Source organism: Fukomys damarensis, unplaced genomic scaffold, assembly GCF_012274545.1.
Source record: "Fukomys damarensis isolate Sample0158 unplaced genomic scaffold, DMR_v1.0_HiC HiC_scaffold_5, whole genome shotgun sequence".
Classification (NCBI taxonomy): Eukaryota; Metazoa; Chordata; class Mammalia; order Rodentia; family Bathyergidae; genus Fukomys; species Fukomys damarensis.
Genome location: NW_022900917.1, coordinates 3321304 through 3341480, shown reverse-complemented (window position 1 = coordinate 3341480; position 20177 = coordinate 3321304). Strand labels below are relative to the sequence as shown.

The following is a 20177-nucleotide window of genomic DNA, read 5'->3' as shown; positions in this document are numbered from 1 at the left end:
GGAGCAGAGATCACCCACAAGAAAAAAAAAAAAAAAAAAAAAAAAAACCCAAAAAACAAAAAACTCATAGGCAAGTGATTATGAAAGGATGATTTTAAGTACTTTTTAAATATTTTGCTGCGTAACTTTTTCAATTTCATATTTGAAAATACTAATATTGGACATTTAAACTTACCAGATCATTTTTATGTTATTATTCATAAAAATCAGATTTTCATTTTATTTGAAGTGGACTTTCTTGTCACATAAAGCGTTCAAGCAATACTTCTAACTGCATCATTTAACATATAGATATGTCTGTGTGCATCTACATTTTCAAAAGCATTTTTTCAAAATATTTTTTAACACATCATAGTAAAACTTCATGATTTTTCATTGTGGATAATTCATACACACATACACATTTTAAAAGAATAGTATCTTCTTATGAAAGTCATACATAATAACGGAAAGTCATACATAATACACAATATCTATGTCTGTCTGAGCCCACTTAGTGTTCACCTCTGCTTGTAATATACAGAGATAGCTGATAACAATTTGGTGTCTAAATTTTTAAATCTTTTGCTCTCCTTGTCTTTTATACAGGTTACGATAATAAATAATTCACATATATATGTACATATACATATATATACAGTTTTAAAAATTTAGTTTATAAACTCTAGTACCGTATTTAACAGTAACATGTTGTATAATTACAAATTTCGTACCTGTTTATATGATTTTATTATATTAACATGCAAGCCCTTATTTTTTGTGGAGGGGCAGTATTCTACAGATAGATAGATTGTAACGTTAATTTATCACTTGTTACTGTGTGTTCACAATTTTTTTCAGGCCTTCACAATTATCAAACAATTTTGCACTACATGTATTTATGTGCATGTCTTTGCCCGCTAACTTATTTTGGGAAGGCAATCCTGGAAAGTAGAATTTCATGTTTAAGAAGTAGAGAAATTTTACATCATTTTGTTACAATACCAAGATCAACAAAATATTGGATTTTTAAAAGTAAGTGACTGAGAATGGACCATGAGCCTCCAGTTTGAGGAAAGAGAGTATTTTGAGCTTTTTATGAGATCCAGGAGGCTCACATTTGGTTTCTCTTAGTGTTTAACTTATTCCAAATATTCCCATTTGGATTATCATGGTCTTTCCCTTAAAATTTCTAAGTGCTCAATTTAAATGCATTACAGAAAAGCCAGTGAGACAAGTTTTGACAAAAATGTCATTCTTCAAGTAGAAATTCTAAAGTTGATGGAATTTGAGGGAATTTGTATGTGTACATGTCATAAAACATACAAGCCATTTCCAGCATAACTTAAATGAACCCTGGTATTCATGAAGCAAGACACTTATGAAATGGTTCATGAAACAAGCAATTATATTTTCTTAATTTACTTAATAATTTACCTTATATCAAAATAATTTGAGATAACTTTAATAATAGCTTAATACATAGCAGTTTATCATTTGGTGAAACACAAACATGTACAAAATTCTGTTGTAAATGTTGTTTGTCTACAAAATCTGATTGTCCTATTACCCTCTTACTTAAATTTTATTAGAGTGAAAATGCTGTGAAATTTGATTATATTTGATTTGATTTCAAGTACAAGATGACTGAATTTTTAATCATACTCAAATTACAAGCTCAAATCCAAGCACTAAAATGTCTTCTGTAATAATATGTTCAACACACAGAGAATGTGAATCCTAGAGGTTCCTAGATAAATTTGCCTTCTAAATCTATAGCCAGAATTTACCAATGTGTATTTTTGGAAATGCTTAGACAGTTTCAACAAGCAATGAATATATAATACTTTGGGGGACAAGGGTCCTGTAATCAGATGATTGTTCTTCATGGCAGGGTTGTCGGGCCCCTGGGTATGCATGTTTTCAGCTGTGGCGAAGGAGAGGAAACTGAACAAAGTCTGCCCCTCATCACTCTCACTTGCCCGCCTTTTGTAGAGAATACCACAGGACCGCAGCTCAGAGGGAGCTCAGTAATTATATGGTCCGCTCCCTGACCTGCTTATGTGCATTTCTCTACCTTCTTCTCTATTCCCAGGAGTAGAAAAGGCTGTGTTGGATGAAACCGAAAGTACTATTTCTGTCTTTTTCTTACACAGACAAAAAGATCAGCAAAGAAAAATCCACTTGCTAGTGAAGAATTCTCTGAAATGGGTTTATCAATAGCAGAATTCCCTCTCTACAGACATTCTTTTCTCTGAAGTGCTTTCCTGATGGAAGTACTATGGGTTACACAGATATAGAAAAGGAATAGAAGACTCATATGAGCCAAACAATTGTGAAAGGAGGCTTGTGTGTCCCATGGATTAACCTGATTGGAAGAGTTTAAAGTTAGAAATTAAGATTGTATTTAGCAGGTGTGGCACCGCACACCTGTAATCCTGTCGCGGAAAGGCTGAGACAGGACTATTGCAAGTTGGACCCCATCTTGGGCAACTGAATGACATATCAAGACCCTGCAGCTGCCTTTAGGCAGAGTTGTGCCAGTCACAGTTTCATGTGGTCACAGAGTGTACAGTATCTGCTGTTGAACCTTTACAGGAAAAATGTGCCCTGCCTGTGTCCCATTACTGCTGAGGGACCACACAGCGCCTAATGCGTCTGCTGTGAGATGCTGCACCCGGCAAGCAGTCTGGATGTTAGAGTGTGTACGTGCATCTGTGCATGTGTGTTCACACCTGTCACTCTTCATTTTTAACATACAGCGTTGCTGGTAGCAACCTGAAACTTTGTTTTGATAAATGTCTAAAACACTGAGTTTAGCTAATATTCTTTCAGTACATGTACTTCTTTGATGCTGGGATAGGTTTTTTTCCCTTTGCCATTGGAAAAAATAAATACTTTTACCTGGGACTATCTCTTGAGATGCAAACAATTCCAAAATTGTAGTTTACTAGACTAATAGATGCTTCACTTGATTGTATTTCACATGTGTATCATAGAGACACCTGGTTTTATATACTGACCAATTTATATTAGCATATTAATGTTCTATGCCATACATTTAACATGTAGTCATCTCATCAAATTGTTTTTAAAATATGACTGTTTTAACACTTTACTCTTTTTGAATAGTTGATTTAAAAGTACTAGCATATTTAGAGGTCATAAAATGTACAATCTCTATATTACTTTTATCCAAGATTTCCTTATTCCTTTTTGAAATGTCTGCTTCTCTTCATCTCATTGGATCAATTTTCACTTAAAATGTGTTGCTGCCTGACATGCAGTGAGAGTTTTTTCTGGGTAGAGAGTCATACTTTAAAAATCAAAATGTTAAAAATTGAAACACTGGCTCAGGAGAGAATACTGTAACTTCTAATTATGCTGGTACATTTTCAATCCCCTTTTTCTTTATGCTGTTTTTAAAATCAGGTAAGTTTTTAAATACTTACACTTTAATAGGCACACTTCTGTCTAGATATGTTTACTTCAGCTTTAAGTTATGATCGTAAGCAAGGATGTGCATGTGAATGTTTATATTTCTCCCTGTGCACACAGTGCTTTGGAATGGATGTGATATTCTATTTTGGATACCCATTTGAGCCCACTATGCTTACTCTTCCAAGTGGATGAATATGTAGCATATGACTGAAATTTTTCTTGCTTAGTAAAAGTCATAAATATACTTTGAAATGACATTTTCATATTTGCTAGGACTAACTTGATTTAGTTCTTGTCCCACAGAGACCTTCCTGATATCAGTAGCGGATCTGTTTTGAGGTAGCACCGGCTACAGAGAACACTGATCTCATTGTATTTTGGGCTTGCCATGTCACCTTTGCACCTCCTTACCGTCTAACTTCACTTTTCTGAATTGATTTCAGTAATGCTTTGTACCTTTATTGGCATGATACATTCTCAGGAATATTGTTCCCAGAGCCCCTTTCTTGATCTTAGTTCTAGAAAAATCAGATTCAAAAGTTCCTGACACCTATGCTGAATTAGCATAAAGCAAGGCCTAATTTTATTACATATATCTTTTTTGAGACAGGTCTTGCTGTACAATCCAAGCAATCCTCCTGCCTCAGCTTCCTGAGGGCTGGGATTTTAGGCTTTTGCCACAAAAGCCTGGCTTGTGACAGTTCTAAAATTGCATTTGAAACCAGTAAGACTTACACCTTTATTACATAAATAAAACAAATCATAATGAATTACAAACCAAAGTTCTTATCTTATCATCGTCACAATTCTGTGTTATCAGATTTATTCTCCTGGACATAGATGTACCAGAAAGTGTTTTCTCTCTGGTTTAGAAAATTTGTTGTCCTCTCTTTAAATTCACTTAAATTTTGTTCAGATTAAAATTATTTACACAAAAGTAATGTTGCCTTTATTTACCAAATTGCACTCTACGTCAATCTAAAAAATAATGACATTTAATCTGTATGTAATACTTTAGTGAAAGTAATGTGCAGCCTAGCATTTCTTCTGTTATACATCCTGTAAGTAGGACTCAGAAATAAGGACTGAACATTAATTTTCTGGGTTTTTTTCTACTCGATAGGTGCTATGGATATAGAGGAGAGAAACCGCCAAATGAAAATTAACAAATACAAACAGGTAGCCGGATCAGATCCCAGACTGGAACAAGATTACCATTCGAAGGCAAGACATTTTTCTTTTTAAAGTTGTAAAATAATCAATCCTATGAAATTGTTAGTTTTTTTAGCTATGAATGCAGATTAGTCAGATGAAACATATAATGCAATGACCCCATGATACTATTCTGTGCTAAGTTTTATACTGTGTTCATATCACCCCTCTGAGGGATAGACTTCGGCTTATTAAAGAAAATAACCCTCACGTTATTACTTAACCTTGGGGATTACTGATCTGATGACAAGTCTTTTAGGAATTTCTGATTTTATAAAATGTATAACACCTCAACAATATTTAGGAAGAATTTCTATCGTGACTTTCTTACAACTTTGCTTTCCATTTAACAGTATTTTAGTTGAATCTGGTTTATTACTGAATTCCTGAGGCAGATCCCTACTCTCAAGGTGGTTTTAGGATTCAGAAGGTTTTCGGTAAGAACTTTCTGAACTGTCTTTTGGGGTAAGATAGGGTTTGAGTCCCATCAAGAGGGGAAAATATTATTTCACTGCTCTTCTCTTCATTTATATTTTCAAGACCTGTTCGGGTTCCGGTGCCGTTGTGTACCATGAGATTATGTATGAGTCCTGCATGTTACATTTGCAGTGATGTTATCAGTGGAGAAAGAGCGTCAAGAGAAAATAAAGTCAGGACAAACAAGACAAAACCAGGCTCTGCGAGCGCAGCTCAGCCCTGAGCATGTGCTTAGCATGAGGGAAGAACCCCCGTCCAGTCCCAGGGACCAACCCATGGCCCTGCCAAAAACGCTCAAAAACCAGAGCAACTCCAGACAGGAAGCTTGCAGACAGAATGGTGCGGTCGGCGCCTCTGTGTCCTTGCCACTCTCAGGGCATCCACTTCAGCTGGAGCTCCCTAACCAGCAGCAGAGGCAGAAGGGGAGACCTGACCGGGGTTCGTGCGATAGTAACGAGTTCTGCAGCGAACAGCAGTCTTGCACTTGTTACGGACATCTGATGCTGTACGCTTGCTAGAACTGCTGTTCCAAGTTTCCAAAATAAGTTTTGCTTCCACTCCAATGTACAGGTAATTGAATGACTAAAGCCTCAGAGTTTTTAACTGTGACACCAGTCAAAGTACGGATAATACTAAGCAATATGATCTCCTAAGCATCTTCAAAAGCAATGGTTTTCAAAGTGTAGTCTCCGAGCAGCAGCACCGGCAGGTACCTGGAGTGTTTCGGAGGACAGTCCCTGGGCTCTCGCTAGCCTGCATCCTGTGTCGCTGTCTTTCCACTCCAGCTTCCTCTGTTAGGTTTTTAGCTAGAAGCCAGAGATGAATAATGTTAGTAAAGTATACTTTACTTTGAGAATAAATCATCTGATGTCCTTATAAGAACAGATGCTGTCAGTGCATAACAAAAGCATGCCATTCTGCTTAGTCTTGCTAGGCCCGTGTAATACAGTGAAGTCATTGATAGAACTCTTCAGACAGGTCCCAGTGCGATCCTGTTTTGTACCGCTGCAAAGTGTGTTATTGACTTCCTTATTTTGATGTTTAAAAATGCCAGTTACAGAGCCTGCTACTGAGCCATGTATTCTAATACTGTGGGTAAAAATCTCAAAAAAAAAAAAAAAGTTGACAGGGGAACTGTTAGAAACCAGCTTGTGAGGCAGATCTGGTGGGCGCCTGTACTCCCAGCACTCTGGAAGGCTGAGTGGGAGAATCTGAGTTCAGACTTACCCAGGGCAGTTTAGCAGCTCAGTGAGATCCTGTCTCAAAATTAAAATACGTTTTTGAAGAGGTCGGAAGGAGGCTGGAGATGTAGCTCAAGGTAAAAGCTCAGAGACCAGCCCAGTTCCGCCGCAGGCATGGGGCAGGGGACCGAGCAGTGCACAGCCTGGGGCGAGGCTTCCGTTCCCGCGGCTCCGGTGAGGGCGGGGGAGAAGGTGCATGCAGACGGTTAGCACTGGGCCCTGGCTCAGGCGATGCCAGTCCTGTCTGCAGTAACAGCGTGGTCACGGTCACCGAGGCGCCGGAAGCGAAGATGAGGGGCCAAAATGAGCTGGCAAAGAAATAAGTGACTGAAAAGGACTTTACTACAGTTTAAATGTCTTCGAGTGTTTCCTTTATTCTCTGATACACAGATTCAGAAGCAGAAAACTAACAGGAAAATCAGACGAGGAGGAAGCAATTTATAAATGTTGATGTGATATGGAATTAAAGTAAGAAAAAGACTATAACACAATATTTGATGAAAATTACAAACAAAATTGCTGAAATTAAAAACTTACTATCACGGTCAACATAAAGTGTGATTGGTTCGTTGAGTAATTGGGAGACGCATGTAGGAGTATAGTATTTAAAATGAAATTTTTAATAGTGATGACAGGAGTAGTCCTGGAAAATGAAATTCTATATTTATAGAAAGCAAATTTTATGTAGATTAGATGGCCCTATTCAAATCGCCAAGAAGATAGATACACACACGAAAGCGCATGCATTTGGATACGATGTAGAAATGAAATGAGTTAGATTTAATTTTGTAGCAGCAATGAAAGAGAATGCTTGGGAAAACCGTTTCCGAGGCAGGAAGGCTGTGTTGGGTGTGGTGTGCAGCAGCCCATAACAGACCACTTGGCCCGGCCTGGTTCCTGCCCGAGGAAGAGCTGCTGTGAGAGCCCCTAGAGAGCCTGGTATCCATGGAAACAGGCTTTTCTCCTCACGTCAGTGGGCATCACCTGATACCTAAAGCGAGGCCGTCCCACAGGCGTGGTGTCGGAGCCCCACCTCTGCCTGGCAGAGTCCTCAAGGAGCCCCCCTGGATGCAGAGGAAGTAGAACACTGTCCTTGAAGACAGAGTCCCAGCAGTAGCAGCAGGGTACAACATGGCTCTAGAAGTACAAGAGAGGCCCCACCTCTGCCTGGCAGAGTCCTCAAGGAGCCCCCCTGGATGCAGAGGAAGTAGAACACAGTGTCCTTGAAGACAGAGTCCCAGCAGTAGCAGCAGGGTACAACATGGCTCTAGAAGTACAAGAGACATGAGTGGTGCCCAACAGTTCTATGCATATTTAATTTTTATTTCTAAGTACAATTGTACAGATGTGCTTTACATTTATTATGCTGATTTAGAACTTTCACACAGGTGATACGTGATATGTATAATAACTACAGGGACAGCCACATTCATAACTGAACTTCTCAAGTCTTAATGTGTAGTAATAAAGACATGGGCAGTTTTGCATATCACTCTTCATTTTACTTTTAGTGATTATGGATAAATACAAACTGTTGACAGTGTAGACTATAAAACCAAGCTATCTGAATTCAAATCTTAACCTCCAGCGTTATCTGCATGACCGTAAGTTATTTAATATTCTGTGCCTTGGTGTCTTATTCTTTTAAATTTATTGATAGCAGTACCTGCCTTGCAGGATTGATTTAGTGATGAAGTATAGTGTATAACTCTTGGGACACAGCTCGGTATGTGGTAAGAAGTCAAGTCGGCTGTGATGTGATGACGGTGGTGGTGATGACGATGTGATGGTGGAAAAACTGGAAGAAACAGAAAAGTAACAAACTCAATAAAAAGAAGCAAAACAATACTGCTTTAGTTACTGGTAGTAACCTTAAAATTTCATATGATACATATTTGTTCATGTTATAATCAATTGTGCTTTGCCTGTATTAAAGTGTGAGTTTGGAAGACCTTTAGCTGCTCTGCAGAGAAGCTTCCTAGGTGGACTGAGGTCTTCCCAGGAGGATGTGCTGACACCATGCCCAGGAGTGTGCCTGTGTGGGCAGAGCCCTTGCGGAAGTGACTGGGACAGAGTGAGGTGTCAAAGTGGCCCCAGACACAGGATGGGCGTCCTTGTGGGCAGAGACACAAACAGAAAGAGCAGCAGGGCCCTCACTGAGACAGCAGCCATCTGCAAGCCCAGGAAGGCCTTTGGAGGAAGCTGCCCTATTGTATCTTGGTCTTGAGTTTCTAGACTTCAGTAACTGAGAAAATGCATCTCTACTGTTGAAGCCACCAGTTTGTATTTTGTTATTGGAACTCTAGCAAACTAATATGAAAGGTTAAGGAAAAAGTTATAAACTTTCAAAACCGAAGTTTAATCATAATTAAAAGTACAGAATCTCTAACATGTTATGAACATTATTTACCAGTTTTTAACTGTAGCTCTTTTGTATACATTCGTATGAGGCAAGAGAAAAATGAAAAGTAGTTGTTTCCCTCATCTAAAACATAAAGGACAGAAATTATCCGGCTCAGCTTTATGGTGTGTGTGTGTGTGTGTGTGTGTGTGTGTGTGTGTGTGCACGTGTGTGTCTGTACAAGCAGAGTTATTTGAATGAAAGCTGAAGTTCACCCAGCTTGTTAAACAATGTAAATGGTGAGATAACAGTTTGAGCAGATGACTAGATTAGACTAGACTAGCAAAAATAAGACAACCTGTATCAATTTTTAGGCTTTTAGAAATACGTATTTTCCCTACTTTTCCTCCCCTTCCTCCCATTTACTTTTAAGGCCATCTTATGGGTAGGATTGCATGGACAGGTACACACCTGCCCTCACTGATCTAGCATGTATATGTGTTTATGTCATCCGTTGGAGAGAGGACTTGTTTGTCTTCTTCCCCCGCCACCATCACATCGTCCCTTCGCTTCTGTGTGTGCGCATGTATGTGTGGGTAAACATGGGCGTGTGTTGAGGGAAAGCTGAAATAGAAATAGTAAGAGCAGAATCGTTTGGGAAGGGTTTGGAGATGGCGAACTGTAGGCATTGCACCACTGTGAGGATACTCGGGGGAAAGGATGGGTGGGTGATCCTGTAAGAGTCGAAAGCAAATTTTCTAATGCGCCCATAGTTACTGATTTCCATCTATAGTCAGTCAGAATAGAAAGAATACTGAAAATGAACAGGACTGTATTCTAATTTTGTTTCTCCTACTTACTTGATAAGATTTTTGGTAAGCTGTTTAATAGTTCTTTACAGCCCAGTTGTTTTGTTTTTTTTTCAGTCTACAAATTGTAGGAATCTTGTAAAGTGCTACACACGTACTTGGTACTGGAGGCAGCACTAGAAAGACCTCTGTGTGCTAGGGCTTGGATTTTAAGGAGTTTCTTCAGTAATTAAGCAAATCTTTTAATCTTATAGCCTATTATCTAAAGTTAGGTTTAAAATTGACATTCTGTATTTCATTTATTTCTAATATTCCAAGTACCCTCCCACATTATTGAATTTATATCGTTTTTGTACAGCTGCAAAGATTATAGATACTATTTATTAGCAAAATAAATCTAATGTTTTACTGAATGTTTGGAAATGTTACTGTTTCTAGTTCATCACCTTTGAAGACTGTAAAGTAATACTTTAGTCTAATATAACTAACCCTGAAATAGATCTCATATGAAAGAAGAAATCTTTGATAACAACTTCAGAGGGCAGAAATATTATGTGTAATTATTGCATAGTAGTAGGCCTGGCACATATGAATTCCCCGTATTTACTTTTTGTTATTTATTTTAACAGATGAAGTAGGACTAACTAAAAACATTGTCATTGAACTACATTTGGATGGGTAAAGTAAAACCCACTACATCAGTACAACTTCTTGATCACCAAAGAAAATGGCTGTGGTTTTATGATTGGACATTTTCAGGTCATTTTGATGACTAGAAATGCTTACAAAGAAATCTAGCAGTCTCCAGGGCCCACTACTCATTTAACAAAAGGTTTCTTTTTACACTGTTCTCCACTTTCTGCCCCTCCCACTATCACCCAAATTTTTTAAAAAATGTAAAGTTATTTCACTACTATGTAACACGTTCTTTATTCAGGTTAATTTGGATGGTATAGTTTTGGCTATTTTAGTGTCTACTTCTTTTTGGTACCGGGGATCAAACTCGAACGCGGGACCTTGTGCTTGTGAGGCAGGTGGCAGAACCACTGAGCTAAATCCCTGGCCCTAGTCTGGGTTATTTTAAAGTTTTACTTTCTTAAAAATCTATCCAGTTATACCTTTAAGTTCTGTTATTTTAGTATTATCTTTATATGATATTTTTCAAAATTTCAGAATAGGAAGAAAATCTTTAAGGTATATGCCTAAAGTAGAATACAATATGTGGTATTTTAAAAAGAAATTACTTTATTTCTAAACTTGTTGGCCTAATATCCTATAAGTGATACAAATGACAGTTATAGATTTTAAATGAAATAATGGTCATTAATACTAACAGTTTGTTCAAGCTTATTCAATTCACTTAAATTCTTTTTCTCAGTGTTCTTATCTGTCCAGGAGGAAGCTGGATCTCATCCTCTGAGTCAATTTAAAATATTGCAATTTTCGTTTAAATGACTGATAAGTGAGTAACTTCAGCCCTGTGAAAGTTTCCTGGGCTGTACTCTTAAACAGCTGGCTCACCTGAGCCCGCTTTTGCATACCAAACAAAATGGACAACCTCAGTGGACCTTTCATCTTCCCCACAGCTCACACCGCACACCTCCCGGCCCTGAGGTGGAGCTGTAATTGTGGGCTCTGGCTCTGCGACGTCAGCAGGAAGGATCTTGCCAGAGAAGCAAGCAAATGAGTAACAGTTGAGTAGCAGAGGAGGAAGAGAGAAGGAAAAAGTGAGGAAAGAGACAGAGGATGGAAGAGAGGGAGGCAGGTGCAACTTTCCAGGGCACCCAGTGACCTCTTACAGCGCAGGCAGGGTGCAGCGTGAGTGAGGGAGGCAGTGGGGGACAGCGCCGCCCTGAGGTGCAGCAGGCGTCATGTAGGGCACCCGGGTGAGGCGTAGGGCAGAAAGCGGGGCGGAGGCAGCTGCTCGCACAGAAGCAAAGCCACGTGGGAACAGCTGGTGAAGTTCAGGATCCATATTGTTTCTGTCTGTTCACATCCTTTGTCTGCATTTCTGTAACTCACAGAATTACAGGTTGGAGACTTTCTGAGAAAGGTACTTGAACAAATTTGTGCTTTTAGAAGATAACTAGTAGTGTAACGGGTGCAAATTCCCTGTGAAGAGTGTTGTCATTATGTGTATCTAAAATGTACCAGTAAATGTTTCAAATGCTTCAAAAGAAGATGCATTTGAAAGGAAATAAAAGACTAGGAGTCCCATTTAGAGGTTATCACTGTGACCCAGGTGAGAACTAAGTGTTAGTCGCTGCCCCTGCTTTGATGGCAGCCTCCGTCCCAAGTGGCCGTGCTGTGGCCCGGGTCATTAGCCACTATCCCTTCATGTGTGGGCACCGGCTGGGCTTTCAGCACAGTGTGGACCCCTCCTGTGCCTGGGTGTGATGAGCCAGGGCCGTTCTTGAGCTCGTTCTGGTTTTCAGCACCACGTAGTATTCTGGCCGTCATTTAGCTTGGATGACTGTATCCACAGCTACCCTGAGCTGCTCTGTTACCTTTCCGGGGCTAACATTTGAGCGGGAGCCCACTGCACACTCCAGTTCTGCCTGCTGCACACTCTTGGGGTGCTGATTCTGTTGCTGCCTCTCTTATCATCTTGTGACTCTTGGAATGCTAGCTTGCTACTTAGTATCTGTAATAGCTATGCCATATGCCCTGATAAAGTATATGGATATTCTCTAACTTAATTGTCAGTGTTATCTAATAAGCCATGTCATATTTTATGAGATGGGTTCAAAGGACCAAGTGTCACAAATTTAGCGGCTAGGGAGGAGCTTTCTTTTTCTTTTTTTAAATTTTTGGTACCAGGAATCGAACTTGGGCCCTTGAGCTTGCAAGGCAGGTGGTGGAACCATTGAGCCAAATCCCTGGCCCAGGAAGGAGGTTTCTTTATTTATTTTTTTCTTTTTTCCTCAATTCTAGCTAGATCTTAAGCATTTCTGATGTGAGTTCTTGGAGCAGCAGTTAGTCATGATGATAATATAAAATCTCTAATGTTGTCAGCCCGTAAGTTTGGCTGCCGTCAAGCCTTCTGCTTGCCCTCTCTGGGCTTGGATGTAGTGGAGTATTTACCGTTAAAGGTCTGTTCTCAGAACAGGGAGACTGCTTCTCAGAGCAGAGTGAGACGTGGCTGTCAGTATGACTTGTATAGGGGCTCTTTGGGATCTGAGAGCAGACTTAGCACTTCTGGAATGAGGTAGGAATTTCAGATGCCGTTCGCTTGAGTTGTTACTGAGTAACAGAGGGCAGGAAAACCCTAAGGTAACTAAAGTTGTTGAAAAGAAAAAAAATCACTCACTTTTATGTGGTTACGTTTAAATAAATGGCTCAGTGTTAATATTCACCTGTAAAATTAAAAAATAGCTCCCTTATCAAAGTTGTAAAAGGGAAAGACATACATAAAAAACTCACAAACTATAAATCATAATAATTATTCAAATTTTATAGTCTTGTGATCAAAGACTATTTCCTTGACTTGAAACTTTCCTTATTATCAAGAATAAACATAATTGTAAAATTATAATTTGCAAGTTAACAATTTCAAGAATGAATAAACATAATTTTTCAAGTCAAGTTTAGTTGTCCTACCCTATAGGAATAAGTCAATCTGATTTCAGACCACAACACTTCCTTTTTTTGTAGGACGACACATGGAATTAGGAACCTATTTATAAAGTTTCCATAGCCATTTTCAGTTTTTTGAGTCAAGATAAAATATTCGCGATTATAGCTGAATGAAAATTTAGTTCCACAATCTAAAGCCTTTTTAGTTTCCTCAAAGCCTGTGTAATTCGTATCCTGATAAAGTGTCCCTGTGCCTCAAGGCCAGTGGTCCTATTTAAAATTTCCACTGGGCCTGTGAAAACGCTACCTTCCTTCTGTAGATTTCACCTCAAAGAAGCTGAGAGACTTGCCCAAGATGCTGAGTGTTGTTCACTCACCCGACAGCACTTTCTTCTGACTCCAACTATCACAAAGGCCATCTCATAAAACAGTTACACTCCTGACTTAAAACTGCATTTCTCTGGTGTACCTAATAAGGTGTAATGTAGCCACCTTTGCTGCTATACAGACTGAAAAACCCAGTGTTTCTGAAGACCATCCAAAGAGCAGGCCCAGTGCTTCAGTCTCCAGCACAAAGTTGAGATCTCTGGCTGTTTTCTAAACTGAGACATGATCATCATTAGGCTGCACTTTATACCAAAGTTCTTCCTGTTGAACTCTGCAACCACCGGGAACCTTTCAAGCTGGGATTTCTTTTACAGAACATTGTAAAATTAGCATGCTAGATCTTAAATTATTCCTGAAGTGCCTGTGGTCTCTTCTTTGCTTTCTGTCTCCAAAATAGAGTCTCTGATCACACTTTAGAAATCATATCTAAACACAATTATCTCTGATAAATACAGATTTTGTGCAGTGTAGCATTTAAATTTGTACTGTAAGTGCTTGGGATAGGACAGGAAAAACATCTCCAAGTAGCTCCTTGAAGAGGGCGTACTTGGAATTGTGGCTAACACAGGGCAACAGATACATTCTCTGAATTATGATATAAAAACAAATGGTAAAAGGGCCAGGGATTTAGCTCAGTGGTTCGGTGGCCTGCCTTGCAAGCGCAAGGACCAGAGTTCAATCCCCGGTACCAAAAAAAACAAAAAGCAAATAGTAAGAAAGAGAGCCTGTTCTTGCTCCTGGGTTACTTAACTGACTGCAGCACCCTAACTGAGGTGCCCCTGCCTCAGTGCTCTCCTAGGCACCCACAGACTGGTGCCAAGAGCCTTTCCACAACTTCAGCCTCTTCCTCTCTCCAGAGACCTCTTGCCCTGGGGTTTTTATATCTTTTGATCAATTCCTTGGTTTGAAGATTCCTTCAAGTACTACTTGATAACCATAAAGATGTTTTATTTCATTGCTTTTTAACCACCCAGTGTTTTTCAATAATCAGTTCCTTAGACTATATTTTATATAACAAGTTGTAGTTTTTTGATGAGATTTTGCTAAAATGAGGACAAGCGATATTTAAGAAAACCCATAATCCCATTCCCATCTTTTGTCTAAGAAGTTCCTTGACTGGAGTTGATGAGATTCTGTAGGAGGATCAAACTAAAAAACTCCTAAGATAAGAACTTCAGCGAAGATACTTGAGAAGATGAAACTTTTGTTTTAGAAATTCAAATTTGTTACTAAAGTATATCCTCCTAAAATATTAATAATGCCTTTCTCTCTAATAGAACTGTAAACTGTTATTACCCCTCATTTTAGAGATGTGGGAAGAGCATTAGCTTTTCCAGGCCCCTTAGGAACTCCTCAGAAACTAGCAAATTCTGAAGACTGGGCATTTCCTGTATTTGTGTAATTCACGATCTGCTTAATAGTAGTGTACAAAGTATCAAAATACTGGCAGGAAATGCTTTTTAGTCTTTTCCAAGATTGAATGATCTTAGTGAGAACACTTTTTCAACTGAGATCAAGGATCTTGTGTGATTTTGTTTCACTAAAGAGAATAATGACCATATCATTCATTGTGCCTCTGTTAGCCATGTCCTAGTAAGTGTCAGTTATGTGAAACTTTATTTATTGTGCAGTTCAAGACAACATCAATCGTTTCCTAAATAAATGAGTATTTATTCACATTCACAGCTCATTACCTTCATAAAATAATTTAGTTACCTCTGTGTCATCGATAAAATATATAACTCCAGTTCATAATTTGGTAAATACAAAAATAATCTATTTCAACCATAAGTTCTAATATTAGGTCATTTTATTAGATTTCTGGGGAGGTTTGAGTTGTATATGATATTTGAGTATAACTACATTCAAAATATGTTCTCCCAAATTTTCACTTATAAAAATATACCTCATCTGTCTTCACTTCCGGATTTCTTATTCTGTTGCCATGTGTCTGTCTGTGAAGCAAGCTGAGCTGCATTCCAGGGGCCAACTTGCTCAGTTGCTTAAAAGTCAGCAGGATAATGCATTTGCTGCTGGTGCTGAGTGGTGCAGGGTCCTCACACCAGAGCTTTTAGCCAGGAGTGCTATTCTTTCTGTATTTCAACTTTCTATTCATTGCCTTGTAACTTAATGACCTTACCCTTTAGGCACTAAAAGTAAGGAGATGTTACTTGGGAGCTGTTATTATCTAGAATATATATCTCTTAAGTGTCCTTAATACCTTTAGATAGTTTATCCTTATCCTACTGGTAAGAAGGCTAAGACTCGGAAATTAATTTAAATTAAGCCTTTGACTCAGAGGTACTTAGGGAAATTTAAAGATGAGGAATATATTGTCCTGGTCTTCGGAAGTTTGTGTTCTAATAGAGTATAAAAATTAAACATGAACGTCCATGGATATAGCTCAGTAGTGCTGTGCCTGCCTGGCAAGTGCAAGGTCCTGAGTTCAACTTCCGATACTGAGAAAAACATTACACTTGAACACACTGACAGAGCTTGGATACAGGTGGGGGCATGTGTTCAGTGTGTACACACATGTCTAAACCAAGGGTGATGTATTTATCTTTCCCTGAATTTTGCATGTGTAAAATTTTAGCTCAGCAAACAGGAATGTCTGAGAGCACTCGGGCAGAAATGAATGTAGTGCTTCCTGTTTGTTTGTATGTGTCCTCAAGCCTTAAGCTACCTTGTGTGCACTTACGAATTAGGACCCAAAGTCCCAAGAGTCCTGAGGAAATAAAGACCAGAGTGGGCAAGCCAGATTCCTAGTAAATCCAAGAGCCCCGCAAGCAGTTACAATTCAAAAAAGAAGGGAAAACAAATCAGACGGGAACCCATCTGAGGGCGCAGCACACCTAAAGATCAGTGGCTTCGGTGGCTGCATGAGCTGTTGAGACAGACGTTAAAGATAAAGCCTGTTCCTCGTCAGCCCAGATGTGTTAACCATGTAAAAACCTGTGTGTCCTCAGGAAATTGGGCTCTGTATCTCCCTGTAAAACGAGAGAGTGTGGATTAACCCGGCCAAATGGGAGGGTGAAGCAGAAGATACACCGGACTCAGCAGCAAATTTGGATCTAGTCTTTTAATTTTGCTTTATATTTTCTCAAACAAGCCTCTTCAGTGTGTGTAGGAGCAATTATATTTGAGATGGCCTTCAATGTATTCATGTTGGGACATTTCTATCTGATATTCTTTAAGTTCAGGTATCCTTGGTGCATTCAAGCCAGTGTCCAGCCGTCACCTAGCCGTTGTCGTCACTGTTGCCATCGTTTGTATTTACTGCGTCCGTGCCTTTCATATGGCAGCTGCTGAGCTCAGCGCAGGCGTCCTCACGTCCAGTCATTGCAGCAAACCAAAGTCTCTGCATTGTTGCTGTCTGTGTTTTAGCACAGGAGAAACACGCTTGGAAGCAATGGCTCAAGAAGGCAAGCACACCAATTTCAGGTTGCGAGGGTCTCTCAGGGGTGTCGGATCTTAGCGACTGCACCATTGTGCTTGCTGCCTTCTGGAGTTGGGACTTCAGGGTTTGCATCTGAATTTACATGACACGGTAGCCCTGGGAGCAAAGGTAACTCAGAAGTATCCCTCCCAAATCGCCGCTTGGTCCAGCTAGGAAACATTTTAACATAGTAGCGGGCAGCCTCTCTTTTTAAAGTTTTAAATATTTATTTACTTACTTAGTTAATTATTTTGTGGTACTGAGGGTTGAAACCAGGGCCTTCACACTGAGCTACATCCGCTGCCTATTTTTTATTTTTTTATTTGAAACAGGGTTTCCCTAAGTTGCCCAGCCCTTCCCTTAAACTTGGAATCCTCCTGCCTCAGTCTCCCAGAGTGCTGGGGTTACATCACTAGGCCCAGATGTGCCACCAGGCCTGGCTTCTTTTTTAATCATAAATTATAAGAAAGAAAAAGTTCACCAAGTGCCAACAAACAATTTTATAGCTTGAAAAATATCTTAAACCTTTGATATTTTTATATAAGTATCTGAAATTTTGTATAAGTGAAGTGAAACACTTCCAGATATATTGCAAATTGAAATCAACTTTACTTAAATAAATTTAGTGAAAAACATAAATATATACTACATTACTTACATTTATGTATGGGCATATATTAGACAGATAAATAGGTTATATAAATAATATTGGCTCCATCCATTGAAGTATTCCATTAGATGACAACTTAAGTACATTTTCTGGTATTTTAAAAAGACTTTATTTGAAAAAGAATCTCATGAACTAAATTTTCTCCAAATAAATGTACTGAAGTAAATAATACTCCTTTTGAAAGCAAACATTATTGTTCTACTTATATAGATAACTCCTGAAAACAGGCAACAATTTATTTAGGTATTTAATTGCATTCTTTTTGACAGCTGCCAGTTATCACTATTTAAATGCATGTATACATAGATATTTTCTAGTATAATAGATTTGATTATTACAATTTTATGAAGCCTTAGAAATAATCCCTATGTTTTACGTTTGAAGAAATAGATCTGCTATTAACTAAAAGTCATAGATAATAAGGAGTCTTGAGGAGACAAATGACGAGACATTTAATCTGATACAGCCCAGACCATGGCCTCATAGCACTCAGTGTATTTCGGATAGTTGTCAGGCAACAGTTCCTCAAATCGCAGCAAGTGGTTTATATAAAACAGTCATCATTCCAAACCTTTGTTGAGATTTGCCAGTATCATTGGTCAGAAAATATTCTTAAAATTAACTACATAAGGATGTTTCAGCATTATATTTAAAATGCATATAAACAAAAATCTAGTAGCAGATACTCTGTTGGCAAATAATGGCCCAGTTGATATTTGGGCAGAGTAAGAATTTTCATTTATTTACATTATGCCAGGTACCACACATGTATTAGTTGTAATTTTTTAATGCAAGAAAGATTATAATTCTGATGATTTTATAATTAATTTTTTTAAAGGTAAAGTCATTTGGTGATGTTTACCCAACTAGTAAGAGTTTTCTTTACTCCAGGTTTTCTGAGATCCAAAGTTTGTCCTTTTTATAACCCAGCTTGAGGACTCTTGGCAATGATCTTTTGTTGTCAGTAATAAAATTTTGTCCATTAGCATTTACATTAGATGTATTTTATGAGAATAGGTCATTAATATAAATCATTTATGTCGGTTCTCAATTACCAGAATATTTAAACACCTAAGAACACCCTGTACCCGGAGTGTGCCGGTTAACTGATTATTTCAATTCCAGGAAGTCTGGATTATTGTTATAATAATGACTTTTTCTAGTATTTCTAGGATTCATCACTATTCCAGCAACTGTTCAGAATTTAAACTTTGTCTTTTCTCTTGGCTTTTCAAAAGAGACTTAGTGTTTTAATCATTAGATTTTGCATTATCTCTAGGTTCTCAGTGAAACAAAATGGAGAAAATCATGCTACTAGAATTGACCTTTATAATTTATAATGACAGCTTCGTCATATTTTTCCAAATTTTAAAGTTTAAAATTGTATTTCTTCATAACAAGCCAAATGTTTGTTTCTCATATTTTACCTAAATGTTCTTTCCTAAGGCCACTGCTATTTTGAAGCTATTTTAACGGCCTTCATTGGGGTGTGGGGAAAATGCTCTAATTACTTGGCCAAAAAGAAGGGTTTCATATAAATTGCATTTTTCTTTTAGGATAATTACTATTCCCTTTTGTTTTATATGCAACTGAGTGGGTACTGCAGTATCCTCTGTGGACAGTTAATGTTCTGAAGTAGGAGAAAGCTGATAATTGCTTGGAGCGGTCATACTGACGACTTGTGCGTGTTTGTCAATCTGTGTTAACAGTATCGCTCAGGATGGGATCCTCATAGAGGGGCAGATAATATTTCCACTAAATCTTCGGACAGTGATGTAAGTGATATATCTGCGGTGTCCAGGACTAGTAGTGCTTCTCGTTTCAGCAGCACAAGCTACATGTCAGTCCAATCAGAAAGGCCGAGAGGAAACAAGAAAAGAAGGTGAGTAGGGCTTCAGCAAGTGAGCACTTCTGAATGTGTTTTAGGAGGTCCGCCTTCCTCTGGCTGAGCCTGAGACCCTTTGTTTCTAAAAGATTACTATATGTCATTAAGGCCATAGGGACGTCTGTCCATATCACTTTTAATTTTATTTTGATTCACATTTCAGATTCTTAGACCCCCAAAATTTATGGAACTGATGACAATTTTGTGTAGTGTATGTTATTGGAAATAATATAATTATTTTATGTTGCAATACAAAAAATTAAACTGTTAGTATTACATCACTACTACAATTAAAATGATGGTTAACTGAAGATGTATATTTTTTAATGTTCCAAGGGATATGAGAAATAATATACTGCAGGGTTTCTTCCTAGCTGAATAAATTTCAGTGATTTGGAAAGCAAAACCTTGCTTTTTTAGTGTAGTGCTCTCCCATCCTCCTGAAATTTTATAAATACATGGCTAACTTCCTCATCTTCTCAAGAAAATGTATATATGTAATATATAATTTGCATTTCTTACTTGTTCTATAGATTTTAAGGTTACTTCTCCTGTGTTATTTGTTTTTACTTCTAATGGAGTAAAATGGAGATCACAGTTTTTGCTTGTTTTCCATGTAATTTTGTGACTTTTGAAAAAGGGAAATATGATTTTAAAATTATTATGATTAATATTGCCTACGCAGTACTTCTTTTGTAGAGAATGGAAAAGTTTTCAAGA

General features: G+C 38.3%; 1 protein-coding gene across 1 annotated transcript in view; it reads left to right on the top strand.

Annotated features, from left to right (window-relative positions):
* Positions 1 to 20177, top strand: part of Rims2 (regulating synaptic membrane exocytosis 2) — a 408447-nt gene that overhangs the window by 277847 nt on the left and 110423 nt on the right. The window contains exons 21-22 of the mRNA XM_033759701.1: positions 4544 to 4644; positions 19282 to 19454. Of these exons, the coding sequence (XP_033615592.1) occupies positions 4544 to 4644; positions 19282 to 19454 (274 nt within the window). The remainder of the gene's footprint in view (positions 1 to 4543; positions 4645 to 19281; positions 19455 to 20177) is intronic.